Genomic DNA, 16265 nt, shown 5'->3' with positions numbered 1-16265 from the left:
TTGTGGGGTGGTAAGGGCTGATACTTGGCTACAGACCCCCATGTACTTCTTTCTGGGTAACCTGTCCTGCCTAGAGATTCTGCTCACTTCCGTCATCATTCCAAAGATGCTGAGCGATTTCCTCTCAAGGCAACACACTATTTCCTTTGCTGCGTGTATCACCCAATTCTATTTCTACTTCTTTCTCGGGGCCTCTGAGTTCTTACTGTTGGCTGTCATGTCTGTGGATTGCTACCTAGCCATCTGTCATCCTCTGCGCTACCCCTTGCTCATGAGTGGGGCTGTGTGCATTCGTGTGGCCTTGGCCTGCTGGGTGGGGGGACTCGTCCCTGTGCTTGGTCCCACAGTGGCTGTGGCCTTGCTTCCTTTCTGTAAGCAGGGTGCTGTGGTGCAGCACTTCTTCTGTGACAGTGGCCCACTGTTACGCCTGGCATGCACCAACACCAAGAAGCTGGAGGAGACTGACTTTGTCCTGGCCTCCCTTGTCATTGTATCTTCCTTGCTGATTACTGCTGTGTCCTACGGCCTCATTGTCCTGGCTGTCCTGAGTATCCCCTCTGCTTCAGGCCATCAGAAGGCCTTCTCTACCTGTACCTCCCACTTGATAGTGGTGACCCTCTTCTACGGAAGTGCCATTTTTCTCTATGTGAGGCCATCGCAGAGTGGTTCAGTGGACACTAACTGGGCAGTGACAGTAATAACGACATTTGTGACACCACTGCTGAATCCATTCATCTATGCCTTACATAATGAGCAAGTCAAGGAATCTTTGAAGGACATGTTTAGGAAGGTAGTGGCAGACTTTTTAATGAATCTTTTACTTGATAACTGTCTCAATGAGAAAGCAGTAAGGTGAGAGTGAAGAGACTGGTAACTAGTCTTTTTTTTTTTTTTTTTTTTTTAGAGAGAGAGAAAGTCTCACTCTGTCGCCCAGACTGGAGTGCAGTGGCACGATCTTGGCTCACTGCAACCTTCACCTCCTGGGTTCAAGCAATTCTCCTGCCTCAGCCTCCTGAGTAGCTGGGATTACAGGTGCCCACCACCACACCTGGCTAATTTTTGTATTTTTAGTAGAGACAGGGTTTCGCTCGATGGCCAGGCTAGTCTGAAACTCCTGGCTTCAAGTGATCCACCCACCTCAGCCTCCCAAAGTGCTGGGATTACAGGTGTGAGCCACCATGCCTGGTCTTGTTGGCATTTTTAAAAATCATATTTTGAAATCCAGACATTCTCATTATCATGCTCCTTTCCATCATCATTATGAACATCACCGAAAGACTGAATTCGGGAACTACTAATGAATTCCCAGGTCATCAATTCACACTTCTCTTTCAGGCAAAATTTCTTGATCCTAGATCATACCTAATAATAATAATGCTTGTTATTATCATTATTATTATTGATATATCATGATCAATATCATCAACACTTCCTAAGACCTTCCAACCTGTGAGTCTTAACCTAAGAGTCCATGATCATGTAGGGAATCTAAGGATGGGTTTCAGAAAATGTATATGCCTGATAGGTATCTAAATTTTATGTGCTTGAATATATATGCATTTGTCTGAGAAGAGGAATCATAGCTTTAATTCAACATTTAAATCCATGTGTGCACTCTCTTCAAAAGCTAGAAACTGATTGAGAGTCTAAGTAGAGCCTTCCAACTGTTTATGCAAATCAAGAATTTTAAGAAAAACTTCCTTACAGATATAAAATGAAGTAAAAATAGATTATCTGTATATTTTTGTGTATACTTTTTAGAAAAATTTACATTTACTACTAGAGGAAACAGAGGTGAAGCAAATTTAATAAAGGGACTTAATTACTTCTCTGTGGTAATTCCAGGTGCCTTTGGAAAAGCAGATCAATGAGGGGTTTCTTGAATATAGCATTTACTGTATTCTTCTGGTGTGCACTTTATTACAGTGATAAAGACATCTCCACTCGTTTTCTCATTGGATTATGTTTCATTCATTTGTTCATCTTTTTACATTCTTGTATCTGTTGTGTTAAATCTTCTTTTGTTTTTAGTAAAATCAAGATTGGAAAAAGGAGCTTTCATATTAAAGAGTTAAGAATGCCACATAGGCTGGACGCGGTGGCTCACGCCTGTAATCCTAGCACTTTGGAAGGCCGAGACGGGTGGATCATCTGAGATCAGGAGTTCGTAGACCAGTCCAGCCAACGTGGCGAAACCCTGCCTCTACAAAAATGCAAAAATTAGCTGGACGTGGTAGCGGGCACCTGTAATCGCAGCTACCGAAAAGGGCAATTTTATATAATCTTATTATATAAGGAGGGAGGAGAATCACTGAACCCAGGGGACGGAGATTGCAGTGAGCCAAGGTCATGCCACATCACTCCAGCCTGGGCGAAAGAGCAAAACTCCATCTAAAAAAAAAAAAGAAGAAGAAGAATACCAAATATTGTTGTATCTACCAAGAACTAAACTTTGTAGTAAATTTTATCTGCTTTATTGGACATTTGAAAAGGGAATGGGGATGCCTATTCATGGTGCCTTTGGAAATCTTAGAAACAAATATTTATTTATTCATTTCTTCATTCAGCAAAGGTCTGTGAAGAATCTTTGTTGAACACTGTGATATACGAATATATGCTAAGATGAACAAGAATAATTTGTAACCTCAAGCAGTTTGAGGGGAGAACTAAGGGACAGATAACAATTTAAGGAATGTGGATGATAAGGAGGTTTACAAAAGCTGCAAAACTGGCAAACTGAGTATTAGCATCAAAAGAGTTAGCCACAAGCGTCAGTGGGCATAGAAAATAGAAATGTTTTGGCCGGGCGCGGTGGCTCAAGCCTGTAATCCCAGCACTTTGGGAGGCTGAGACGGGCGGATCACAAGGTCAGGAGATCGAGACCATCCTGGCTAACATGGTGAAACCCCGTCTCTACTAAAAATACAAAAAACTAGCCGGGCGAGGTGGCGGGCGCCTGTAGTCCCAGCTACTTGGGAGGCTGAGGCAGGAGAATGGCGTAAACCCGGGAGGCGGAGCTTGCAGTGAGCTGAGATCCGGCCACTGCACTCCAGCCTGGGCGACAGAGCGAGACTCTGTCTCAAAAAAAAAAAAAAAAAAAAAGAAAATAGAAATGTTTTTATCTGGTTCTATTCGTAACGCATGCAAACACACTAGATAATTTTATTCCAAAATATTTCTGAGTATTAAAGAAATGGAAAGAATGATTGATTCAGAGGGTGAAAATAACTCTTCTGGAGTGATCTAGAAGCGTTACCCAGAGAGGAGATGAAACAGTGCCTTAAAAATTACCTAGTTTCATGAAACGTAAAAATCTGAAGTCCATTCCAGCCACTGGGCAAGGAAAGGAATTCATGTAACAATTTATAGCATTTCTTGAAGTAATTGCCCCATATTATGGCGATAAAGCACGTTAAACCATCCATTTTCAACATGTGTTGCATTGTGAAAAATAACTTTGGGCTCAATTTAATTCAATAAAATTGGTTAAATACCGTGTTCTAGGAAGTAAGTTGGTATGTTAGAGGTACAAATATTGGCCTCTGCCATCAAGGAATGCATAGACTTTTGGGGTAGACATAACAATGTGAAAATATAAATATGTAATTTTTTTTCTGTTTTTGAGATGGAGTCTTGCTCTGTTGCCCAGGCTGGAAACCAATGGCATGATCTCAGCTCACTTCAACCTCTGCCTCCGGGATTCAAGTGACTCTCCTGCCTCAGCCTCCTGAGTAGCTGGGATTACAGGCACCCCCCACCAAGCCCGGGTAATTTTTGTATTTTTTAGTAGAAATGGGGTTTCCCCATGTTGGTCAGGCTGGTCTCAAACTCCTGACTTCAGTTGATCCACCCGCCTCGGCCTCCCAAAATGCTGGGATTACAGGCATGAGCCACCGCCTCTGGCTCATAAATACATAAATATATGCATACACACACATCTATCTGTCTATCAATCAATCGATCTATCCATCTACACATATGGGACTGTGGGCTAAAATGTAAAATATAGTAAGACTTCTTTTTTCTTTCTTTCTTTTTGTTTTTTTTGAGACAGAGCCTTGCTCTTTGCTCTTGTCACCCAGGCTGGAGTGCAATGGCGCGATCTTGGCTCACTGCAACCTCCGCTTCCTGAGTTCAAGCGATTCTCCGGCCTCAGCCTCCGGAGTAGCTGGGATTACAGGCGCCCGCCACCATGCCCAGCTAATTTTTGTACTTTTAGTAGAGGCAGGGTTTCGCCATGTTGGCCGGACTGGTTTCGAATTCCTGACCTCAGATGATCGGCCCGCCTCGATCTCCCAAAGTGCTAGGATTACGGGAGTGAACCACTGCGCCAGGGCCAAGACCATCTAAAATTTAAAAGTAACTCTAAGAAGATGTAATTATACTAACAAGGCATAAGATAATTGAACATGATTATGAAGAGAAATATCACAATAAAACTATACCAGGGAGCAAAATTTTAAAAAGTATGAATACTTTGTAGTGTATCTGAGAAAGTAAATTTGGATCCATTTTTGAGAAGATAAATGTGACTATAAATTTATATAATGAACTAATTATTATACTGTGGACATGGGGGGAAAAGATTACTAAAAAAGTAAATGTTAGCTGGTGACGGTGGCTCACACCTGTAATCCCAGCACTTTGGGAGGCCAAGGCAGGCAGATCACAAGGTCAGGAGTTTGAGACCAGCCTGGCCAACATAGTGAAACTCCGGCTCTACTAAAAATAAAAAAATTAGCTGGGCATGATGGTGAGTGCCTGTAGTCCCAGCTACCTAGGAGGCTGAGGCAGGAGAATCTCTTGAACTCGGGAGGCAGAGGTTGTGGTAAGCTGAGATTCCTCCACTGTACTCCAGCCTGGGCAAAAGACCCAGACTCTGTCTCAAAACAAACAAACAAACAAACAAAAATACAAAAATTAGCTGGGCGTGGTGGTGCGTGCCTGTAGTCCCAGCTACTCAAAGGGCTGATACAGGAGAATCACTTGAACCTGGGAGGCTGAGGTTACAGCGAGCCAAGATTGTGCCACTGCACTCAAGTTGAGCAACAGAGCAAGACTCCGTCTCAAAAAAAAAGTGTTTTACTTTGCCAAGATTAAGATGGATCTGGCGAAATTAGCCATTCCCCTGATATAAAAAATGTATTGGTTTAATAGTACATTGACTAATCAGATTGGTAATCACAGAGTTTCTCGAATTTCTTTTTTTTTTTTTTTTCAGAGATGGAGTTTCCCTCTTGTTGCCCAGGCTGGAGGGCAATGGCATGATCTCAGCTCATCGCAACCTCCACCTCCCGGGTTCAAGCGATTTTCCTGCCTCAACCTCCCGAGTAGCTGGGATTACAGGCATGTGCCACCACACCCAGCTAATTTTGTATTTTTAGCAGAACGGGGGTTTCTCCATGTTGGTCAGGCTGGTCTTGAACTCCCGGCCTCAGGTGATCCGCTTGCCTCACCCTCCCACAGTGCTGGGATTACAAGCGTGAGCCACCGCACCCAGCTTCAATTTTCTATAAAAGTACCATGACAAGCGCCTTTATTCAAACTATTATATGAAATAAATTTGCCTGAAATTTGGTATGATGGTATGTGTGGGTTGAGTGCGCATATGAGTGTGTGCTTGCATATAACAGTGATACAAACTTGTGTGTCCATTAAAGTTTGTGATTAAATAAAAGAATAAATAAAAATCTGTTTATTGATGTTTTTTTCCTAAGCTTTCCTTTCTAAGATCTTACCTTCATTGACATGAAATTTGTATTTTGTTTTTAAATATACAGTTAAGACAGAATATACTTAGTTTAGAAGAAGTAGAAAATGCTTCTGTTTGCATTATTTCACATATAAAACTCTTAATAAGGCCAGGTGCAGTGGCTCATGCCTACAATCCCAGCACATTGGGAAGCCAACAAGGGGGATTGCTTGAGCCTGGGAGTTCCAGGCTGCAGTGAGCCATGATTGCATTACTGTACTCCAGTCTGGGCTACAGGGTGAGACCTTGTCTCAAAAATTAAATAAATAAATAAAACTCTTAATGACATCATCGATTATGACAATGATGCTTAACTCAGCAAGCTTATTTTACTCTTTATACTTAGCAGAGTTTGGCACGACTGATCTTGTCCTCTTGCTTGAAATAGTGTGTTCTATTTATTAGAACACACTATTTTTGTTATTTATTTATTTTATTTCAATTGTTTTAGGGGAACAGGTGGTTTTTGGTTATGTGAAGTTCTTTAGTGGTGATTTCTGAGATTTTGGTGCACCCATCACCCGAGCAGTGTATACTGTAGGCAATATGGATTTTTTTTTTTTTTTTTTTTTTTTTAAATTGAGATGGAGTCTTGCTCTGTCACTCAGGCTAGAGTGCAGTGGCAGGATCTCAGCTCACTGCAAGTTCCGCCTCCCGGGTTCACGCCATTCTCCTGCCTCAGCCTCCCAAGCAGCTGGGACTACAGGCGCCCACCACCTCGCCCGCCTAGTTTTTTGCATTTTTTAGTAGGGAGGGCGTTTCACCGTGTTAGCCAGGATGGTCTGGATCTCCTGACCTCGTGATCCACCCGTCTTGGCCTCCCAAAGTGCTGGGATTACAGGCTTGAGCCACTGCACCCGGCCGTAGTTGGTTTTTTTTCTGGTTTCTCTATTCTGTTACATTGGTCTACATGTTTTGTTTTGTTTTACCAGTACCACGCTGTTTTGGTAACTATAGCCTTGCAGTATAGTTTGAAGACAGGTAATGTGATGCCTCCAGATTTGTTCTTTACACTTAGCTTTGCTTGGGGGCTATGCAGACTTTTTCTTTGGATTCATGTGAATTTTAGGATTGTTTTTTCTAGTTCTGAGAAGAATGACGATGGTATTTTGATGGGAATTGTATTGAATCTGTAGATTGCTTTTGGCAGTACTGTCATTTTCACAATATTGATTCTATCCATCCATGAGCATGGGATGTGTTTTCATTTGTTTTTGTCATCTATGATTTCTTTCAGCAGTATTTTGCAATTTTCCTTGTAGAGATCTTTCACCTCCTTGTTTAAGCATATTGCTATTTTATTTTTTATTTTTGAAGCTGTTGTAAAAGGGATTGAGTTCTTGATCTGATTCTCAGCTTGGTTGTTGTTGGTATATAGCAGTGCTACTGAATGTACGTTGATGTTGTATCCTGCAACTTTACTGAATTCATTGATCACATCCAGGAGCTTTTTGGATGGGTCCTTAGGGTTTTCTAGGTATTCGATCATATCATTAGCAAACAGTGACAGTTTGACTTCCTCTTTTCCAATTTGGATGCCCTTTATTTTTTTCTCTTGTCTCATTGCTCTGGCTAGGACTTCCAGTACTATGTTGAATAGAAATGGTGAAAGCGGGCATCCTTGCCTTGTTCCAGGAGGAATGCTTTCAACTTCTCCCTGTTGGCTGTTGGTTTGTCATAGATGGCTTTTGTTACCTTAAGACATGTCCCTTCTATGCTGATTTTACTGATGGTTTTGATCATAAAGGGATGCTGGATTTCGTTAAATGCTTTTTTCTGCATCTATTGAGATCATCATATTATTTTTATTTTTAATTCTGTTTATGTGACGTATCACAGACACTATATCCAATTTCCTGTTGGGCATATCCACTGGCAGTTGTTCAGCAAAGACAAACTCCCAGGCTAGACATCTCACCTCTCCCACCCGCCAAACAACCTGGAAGTCAGGGCATGTTGGCAGATTCTTCCTTTTCTCCTCCCTTCCTGTAATCATCCATCAGAAAACCCCTTATTTTCTTCTGGACACATAACTCTTCCAAGGGAAACCTCAGAAAGGACAAATATAATTGGGCTAGACAGAAATCCTGTTAAAAATTTATCTTTTTTTTTTTTTTTTTTTTTTTGAGACGGAGTTTTGCTCTTGTTGCGCAGGCTGGAGCGCAATAGCACAATCTTGGCTCACTGCAATCTCTGCCTCCTGGGTTCAAGCAATTCTCCTACCTCAGCGTCCCGAGTAACTGGGGTTACAGGCGCGCGCCACCATGTCTGATTATTTTGTATTTTTAATAGAGATGGAGTGTCACCATGTTGGTCAGGGGGGTCTCCTGACCTCAGGTGATCCACCCACCTCGGCCTCCCGAAGTGCTGGGATTACAGGCATGAGCCACCGCGCTCGGCCTAAAGATTCCTTTCTAAACAAGCTACTTAGAAAGACAAGCAACTTTGAGGCTCTCATCATCCCAGCAGTTCATTGCGAGGACAACTTCTTCACTCCAGAATCGAACCACACTCAAGGATTATAGGTAGACACCCAACAGTAGAACCTGTTGATTGTTCAGGTGAGCTGTCAAAGAGCACTAAAGGGACTGGTGGATTCTTGCCAGAAGTGACAAAAACGACTATTCCTATGTTATACTGTGTTTTCGAAAATAACACCTGGAAATAATTCAATTGCGCTTCCTTGAACAAAATGAATGTCTGTGTCCTCTAAGCCCTCAAGTTCCCAGGGCTGCGACTTTGCATTCGAACGATGCAACAGCGCTTGCAACTGTGAGATAGGAAGTCTCACTAGAACAACCAAGAGTGCAACAGCGCGCTGTGGAGCAGCGCCAAGGCCAGGGCAACGGCTAGACTCCATCCCGCGGCTGGATCACCGCGCAGTCAGGGACTCAGAAAGCGGACGCTATCGGGACATTGTGACCCTAACACGCCTTCAGGTAGCAATCTTCTCCGTACGAAGTGACCTAGTGAGAAGTGCACTAGTTTGTTCCACACAAAATACTGGGTAAGAACTGCCCGAACGCTCTCCTCCTGACAAAAGATCCTGTCAGAGCCGGTCTGGGAGCCTCGATCTGTGGTGAAGACCTCGGCGCTTCGTAGCACCTTCCTTGTATTTGATTCTTTCAGCAAAAGCCACCAGTTTGTTCAACAATCTTATCCCCCGCAGGTCGAGCCTTCAAGCTAGGTGACCTAGCCGTGGCGGCGATTGCATTATTAACTACTGGCCTTAAAGAGAGAAAGATGAAACAGAAAGGGGCTCGTCCGGGATTTGAACCCGGGACCTCTCGCACCCAAAGCGAGAATCATACCACTAGACCAACGAGCCAGAATTGGAATGATGTTTTTCTCTAAGAGTGTTCATTTATTTTTGTTGTTGTTGTAGCACAACACTTGAACAGCTTTGATTCCTTTCTAGGTCAGTGATTTTCTCCAGACCCCAAGAAAGCCAACGTGCGAGTTCGGAAGGATCCGAGCCGCAGCTTTCCGAAGGTAGAAACGTTAATTTCAGGATCCGGGCCGAGCTGTGTCGGTCAATGGACAGGAAGGGTCCGAGTACTCAAAGGGACTGAACCATTTAAGGTGGTCGGTGGTTGGAGGACCCAGGAAAACCAAGAACGACCGATTTCACTCCGGAAGATAAAGGTCACCGCGGGACTTGCAGGGGAAAATATCGAACCAACATTACCAAAGATGCTGAGCTCTAAAAGCCACTACCTCAGACCTCTGGCCTACAGAACCCAGCACTCCACGTGGGTGCTTTGGCCTTTCGCTTTCAGCTTTAGTTGATTACCTCTGTATTATAGGTTTAGATTTAAGGTGTCTTTCAAGGGCGCCCAAGAGGTGCCGTCGGGGAAAAGTTGCTCTCTGCCCACACTCTCTTCTGTAGAAGCCCACTTCTCTACCACTCAAAAGGTGGTGGGTGGGTGGTGGGGGGAGAATTGTCTTTACTCGGCAGCCTTTTCTACTTGGAAACCGAAGCTCCCAGGCTCTTGCTCTAACCTCCCCAGGGTGCAGCAGTGTCTGCCTTGATTACATGGCTTGCCCTGCGCCGAGCTCGCTCCTGGCCAGTGGGAGCTGTCTAGTGAATGACTGAGCCTCCTGGTCAGGCTGACACCAAAGGAGAGAAAAGAAGAGAAACTCTTCCTCCCCAACCTTCCCATGCGACGAAGCCCCTTTTATTCTTTCTGGACTTCAAGTTGGCGCTTAGAAAAGCCTGGAGGCCCAAAGAGAAGGAGCTGCCGCCCGGACTCCGAAATGCTAGGAAGAGGAGCGTTAAAGGACCAAGGAAAGGGCTGGACCCCTTCTAGCCACCTCTGCTTCAGGTAACTTAGAGGAATCTGTGACCGAGCCTGACTCCGCTGAAAGTCTGGGGGAGATCTGGAAGCCTTCGCGCCCTCACTGTGTCTACCCCCAAACTGAAGGTCCGAGGGGTACGTCCTGTGCTTGAAGACAGCCGCCTCCCATTTCAAAACAACCCCAATCTCAGACTAAGAGAGTTGGATTAAGAATCCAAGTGGGTTGGGAGAATGTCTCTGATCACTCTTGCATTCTCCTCTGTAATGAAACGCACCCTGACCCTGATATTGTTCGACAGTTGGGACTTGTCAAGCCTGATGCTGGGGAGCATGTAATGTGGAGCATGCGTTAAGATAGCAATATATATTAATGCTCATGTCTTTTATGGTTTGTTTGTTCGTTTTTGATGAGCAAGCAAACTGAAAACTCATCTCTTTTAAAGAACGTAAGTCATTTGCCTAGCGAAACATATACTTCTAATTTTAGTAATAAAAATAGAGCCACTTTTAAAAGATAATAATTCAGCTATCTCCAAAGAAGCAAATAATCCAGAATTTAAAAGTTGGAATGAATAATCATTACTTTTTATTAAATAATTTTGTTACTCCCCATTTTACTATTACAGTGACTTGCATTCCAGTCCGGGCCTGGTCAAGAAAATGTTTTTTCCTTGTATGTAAGAGTCACGTCCTTCAAAAATTCCTTTTAATGTATTTCTTATTTGGACGTAAATACTAGTTACCTAGTATTTTATCTGCATGATAGATTGATTGTTAAATAATCACTGGGTGTTGTGGCTCCATAGCTCAGGGGTTAGAGCACTGGTCTTGTAAACCAGGGGTCGTGAGTTCAAATCTCGCTGGGGCCTTAGCGATAGGGTTGTTTTTGTTTTTGTTTTTTTTCCCTTCACTCCTGCAAAAGAGCAGGAGCTTTTTAGCCTTTTCAGTGCTGAAACAGACTAGTGAAGAAAGGAAGCACTTGATGATCTTTCCGTGAAAGCCAGATCCTGGATTTGAGACGAAAAAGTACAGCGTCGGGTTCCTATGAAGGATACCGGGAAAACAGGTGTTTGTACCCTGCAGTAAGCGAGGAAGAAACTAGATTTTTCACGTCTCTGGGAGAAAAGTGCTAGACTTGGTCCATATCTCTGTGTTTGTGAGGAAGAGATCTAACCTAATCTGCTGATAGCCATGATCCCCGGAGTCCTGCGCACTTCTCAACTTGCAGATTGCTTGGTGGTCCGTTCCTGCCATCCTGGGGCGAAAACTGGCTCGCAGATTACTCTGAAGGCAGCCTAGTTCAGAAGCTACGCAGATTCACCCCAAGCCCGTGGCTTCAGCTCTGTTTCCATTCTCACTACCTCCTACTCAGATCTCACTTCCTACTGCCTCAAGGCTGCTCCCGGGACTTAGTTCTATAGATCTGGCTCTCCGGAAACTTCTTGAACTCTAATCTGAGCCCAAATACAAAGAAGTCAGGAGTCTCACCAGCAGCTACTCAATGCACAAATATCTACACTAACATCTCTCATGGACAATTTTCCATAGCTCAGCTGGTAGAGCGGAGGACTGTAGAGGTTTATAACTACAGCCATCCTTAAGGTCGCCGGTTCCATTCTGCCCGTGTTTTCGTGTTTCAGTCTACTCAGCCAACAGAAGGTTTCATTAATGTATCCTAACCCAAAGACTGTGAAGCACTAATTGGGTTTCTATTTTCAGGCAATTAAAGAACATTTTGCTGACCATGAACCTTAATTTTATGCGTCCTCTGTGATTCTGCAGTAGATGTGATTCTGTTTACTCAGGAGGTGTACATTAATGATGTTCTTTTTAGATTTGAATCAATCTCCTAATCTGTAAGACGAGTTAACATTGAGTGGATAATGGGTAACATCCCTAAACCTCACCCCCAAACCCTACACTTTTTCATTATGGTGAATAATTCATACTAGACAATTCAGGGTTTAAGGAGAAATACTTTAGAAAGGCCTGCCCCTCAAAAGGATCTAAACAAACGATACCGAGAATAAGCAAAAGGTCAAGTATGCATATGGAAAATCTTCCTTCCCTAATAAGAAATCAAATTGGAAACTATTTATTAATATCTAATACTGATAAGAACATTTTTGCAGAATGTCATGGCTTTCTGGAGGACAATTGGGCATTATAAATCAAGAACTCTAAAAAGACATTGTATTTAATCAAGTATTCTATTTCTACTTTTAGAAATTTATTATTCAAGAATGAAAAAGGATATATGCCAAAATCTGTTTATCTGTGGGTGACTGATATTCTTTATAATTTTATGTATTTTTCAAAATGTGCCACTTGTATACATTACATAAAAAAACAGTTTTTTACTTTATAAAATAAAGTTTAAAAATACCCAGTGCCATTATGGTAGACAATTTTTGCAGTTTCTTACAAAACCAAATACATGTTCCTCATACAATCAGCAATCACACTCTTAGGTACTTACCCAAATGAGTTGAACATATGTCCACACAGTACCCTTCACAGCTTTATGTATAATTAGCAGCTTTATGTATAATTGCCAAAACTTGGAAGCAACAAAGATATCCTTTAACAGGTGAATAGATAAACTGTGCTATATCCACACAATGGAATATCAATCAGCCCTTAGAAGATACATGTTATCAAGAAATAAAAAGACATGGAAGTAAATTTAAAGGCATATTACTAAGTAAAAGAAGCCAATCTGAAATGCCCATATACTGTATGATTTCAACTATATGACATTCTGGAAAAGGCAAAACAATGTAGACAGTAAAAGCATCGGCAGTTTCCAGGAGTTAGGTGAGAGGGATGAACGTGTGGAGCACAGAAGATTTTTAGGGCAGTGAAACTACTCTGTATGGTGTTATAATAGTGTATATATGTCATGATTATGATGCATTTGTTCAAGCTCATAGAATGTACAGCACCAAGAGTGAATCTTGATTTAAACTACAGACTTTGTTTAATAATGTTGTATCAATGTTAGTTGTAACCAATGTACCATACTGGTGCAGGATGTCCTTGATAAGGGAGGCTGTGGGGACAGAGGGCAGAATGTAAGAACTCTCCGTACTTTCCACCCAGTTTTGCTGTAAACTTAAAACTGCTCTTGGATGTAAAATCTATTAATTTTTTAAAAAGTTGGTGACTTAAGTTTAATTCACAGTTTAGTTGAAGTAACAAAATAGATAACGCTGTGTTGATTTATTGATACTGCCATAAAGGTTTACGAAACGATATAGGACCACATTTAAGACAATGAAAAGGAGAGATCAGAATGGTGAGGAGGAACTAACTGAAGAGAGCTTCCTGAAGTTGAATTTTGAGCTAGAATTTGACAGAAATATTGATGCAAGTTTAAATGAGTTAGGGAGCTTTCCGATATGTGTGTGTGGAGACAGATGTGTTGGGGGAAACGCCAGTAAGAGTGCCAGAGAGGAGTAGGGGTAAGGGATGTGGCAGGGGTGGTAGAGTAGAGCTGGAGGAGAGGCTGGTACTATCAAGAGGAACAAGAGGAGGGGACAGCAGGAAGGACAGGGGTTCAGAATCATTTTGGTGGTGCAGAGGTGATGCAGGCAGAAAAAAGGCAGGGATGGTGAGTGGCATGAATGAGGGGAGATAGAAACAAGTCAGCATCCTTCCATCAACAGGAGAGGGAATTAACTGAAACTAAGGGACAGTGAAAAGAGTAAAACAATATAAGCAAAAACATTCTGAGGTGGTGCTCTTGAGAGTCTGGGGAATGCTAGTGTCCTTGGTGGAGGGAGAGAATGCTGGAATGTGGAAAATGCTGGCCTGGCGGGGAGGAGGAGTGGGAGAAGGAATGGAGGAAGTTTCAGTGCACTTCGTTTCAATGGAAAGGATGGCCTCTATGGAGCTGAAAACATCCAGCTGATAGATCAGGTTTCTGGGAGTCACTAGAAGGAGATGAACAGAAAAACAAAAATTAACTCAGTCTCAAGATAATGCACAGAATTACTTTTCAGGAAGAAGGGAAAACAAACTGTCAGCCTGAAATAATCAAAAGGGTAAGACTCTAATTTAAAGAGAGTTTACTCAAGCCAAAACTGCGAGGATGGGCCACCTGGAAATACCAACTCCAAAGGAATAGGGTCAGCATTCTGAAGAAGGAAAGTTGAGGTTTCATTTGTATAGGCAGAGACAGAGGAGTTTTTAGCAGGATTACAACATTATTCATGATTCATACACTATTCATACAAGGTTGGCACATAGTTACAGCCATTTGATTGGTTATAGGCAGTGTTTCTTTTTGGCAAGGGTACATTTAACATTTTTTGTAGAGGGCATAATAATCATGGGTTTTCTGTTATCTGGTCTAAGCAAACAAAGCACAACAAGACAAAGGGAAATTCATCTATAACGAGGGTCATTAATTAAGAAGACTGTAGGTTTTTTTTCTTGATGTCCTTTAATTCTCTCTGGTACACACAGAACCAGAAAAATAAGAAAGTGAGTTAATCTATAATCTGAGAAAGAAGTTGTAACCATATGTGACTCAGATTACAGTCACATCTCTCTGAAGGCTTAGAGCATTGTGGCGGTGGGTGGGGGTGTTCCAACAACTTTTAAATTTGGTTTATTTTCATAAAACAGAATTGGAAGACAGAACAATTGCCTTGTGGAAAAAGGAAGAACAATGATACAGAAATTATGCAAACAGGGAATTTTATAAAAGTGCCAGAAAGGTCCAATTTATCCACAGATATAGAGATATTTTCCCCCGACTAGGCACTGGGAGTAAAATATGCCTTGTCTCTCGATTTCTGAGAGAAGCAAAACAAAAGGCTTTTCTTTTGTGAACATCTTGGGGGCCCAAGATATTTCTTGGTGATAGGTGGGTGAAAAAGAAGGGAACTGGTCTGGAGGAGTCATCAAAGTGAAATGGAAGATGTTCTGGGAGTGCACGGAAGAGGATTTTGAATGAGGGGGGAGGAAGATATAAAAAGGAGGGCAGAGTCAAAAAGTGGCATAAGGCTAGTCGCCCAGGAGTTCGAGATCAACCTGGGCGATCTAGAGAGACCATGCCCCTCCCCACTGCCCCGCCCCTCCCAACTCCCGCCCAATCCCTGGGCTCTATCAAAACAAACAAGCAAGTAAGCAAACAGCCGGGCGTGGGCGTGATAGTGCAGAACTGTGAACCTAGCTCCTTGGGAGACAGACGGGAGGATCGCTTGAGCCCGGGAGCTCGAGGCTGCAGTGAGTAGTGATCGCACCACTGCACTCCAGCCTGGGTGGCATGATACTTGGTTCTTGCACAGAGTCGCTGTTCTCTGCTCAGTTTCTTTCATTCATTCCTCATGTCACGGCAGCGAAATCTCTCCCCGAGGAAGCTGCCCGGCCAAATCCATGAGTACTTCTGTAGGTGACGGGCTGTAGTGGCTAAAAAACGCAGTAGGACAACCATTCTGAGACGACACCACTAAATAGGCCCTGAGTGTAACCCTTCTAATTTTCCACAGTGGGTTAGTTTCTACGCGAGTATTGTAGCTGGGTAGTTCAGACACCCGAACTGTCGCCACCACCGTAACCTGATTCACTGGGAAGGGGCAGGAGGGTGACTAAACCCACAACATTCACAGACACCCCCGGGCCCAATGAACGGAGTTAGTCAAGAATCCGTTTTGAAGTGTTTTTGAATCATAAACTCAAAATAACTGTTTACTTGTCTTCTCCCCATTCCCCATGAGATAATGATCTCTGAATGAGAGCATGAACCTTGCTGAGTGTATTTTTTAGACGGAGTCTTACTCTGTCGCCAGGACTAGAGTGCAGTGGCGCTATCTTGGCTCACTGCAACCTCCGCCTCCCGGGTTCAAGCGATTCCCCCGCCTCAGCCTCCCGTGTAGCTGGGACTACAGGTCCGTCCGCGCCACCACGCCCGGCTTTTGTATTTTTTTTACTAGGACGGGGTTTCTCCATGTTGGTCAGGATGGTCTCGATCTTCTGACCTCTTGATCCGCCCGCCTCGGCCTCCCAAAGTGCTGGGATTACAGGTGTGAGCTACTGCGCCCGGCCGCTGAGTTTTTGCTTCATCCATCCATCCATCCATCCATCCATCCATCCATCCATCCATCCATCCATCCATCCTTCCATCCTTCCATCCATCCATCATGTTCAATTACAAAAGTAACGTGGTTAGAACCAAAATAGGGTCTGGGCAGGATATTTCGCGAGCA

General features: G+C 43.1%; 1 protein-coding gene and 3 non-coding genes across 4 annotated transcripts in view; 2 read left to right on the top strand and 2 right to left on the bottom strand.

The window, feature by feature from the left end:
* OR6S1 (olfactory receptor family 6 subfamily S member 1) overlaps positions 1–5690 on the top strand; it is a 41584-nt gene extending 35894 nt beyond the window's left edge. The window contains 1 exon segment of the mRNA XM_077940556.1: positions 3–5690. Within this exon segment, the coding sequence (XP_077796682.1) occupies positions 3–856 (854 nt within the window). The 3' untranslated portion in view covers positions 857–5690.
* A 3318-nt stretch (positions 5691–9008) lies between these two features.
* TRNAP-UGG (transfer RNA proline (anticodon UGG)) lies at positions 9009–9080 on the bottom strand. Its single transcript has one exon. It is a non-coding gene; the product is annotated as a tRNA-Pro (tRNA).
* A 362-nt stretch (positions 9081–9442) lies between these two features.
* Positions 9443–9501, bottom strand: MIR7193 (microRNA mir-7193). Its single transcript, NR_128379.1, has one exon. It is a non-coding gene; the product is annotated as a microRNA mir-7193 (primary transcript).
* A 1345-nt stretch (positions 9502–10846) lies between these two features.
* TRNAT-UGU (transfer RNA threonine (anticodon UGU)) lies at positions 10847–10919 on the top strand. Its single transcript has one exon. It is a non-coding gene; the product is annotated as a tRNA-Thr (tRNA).
* The last annotated feature ends 5346 nt before the right edge of the window (positions 10920–16265 follow it).

Source organism: Macaca mulatta, chromosome 7 (genome assembly GCF_049350105.2).
Source record: "Macaca mulatta isolate MMU2019108-1 chromosome 7, T2T-MMU8v2.0, whole genome shotgun sequence".
Lineage (NCBI taxonomy): Eukaryota > Metazoa > Chordata > Mammalia > Primates > Cercopithecidae > Macaca > Macaca mulatta.
This window is presented reverse-complemented; position numbering and strand designations above follow the sequence as displayed.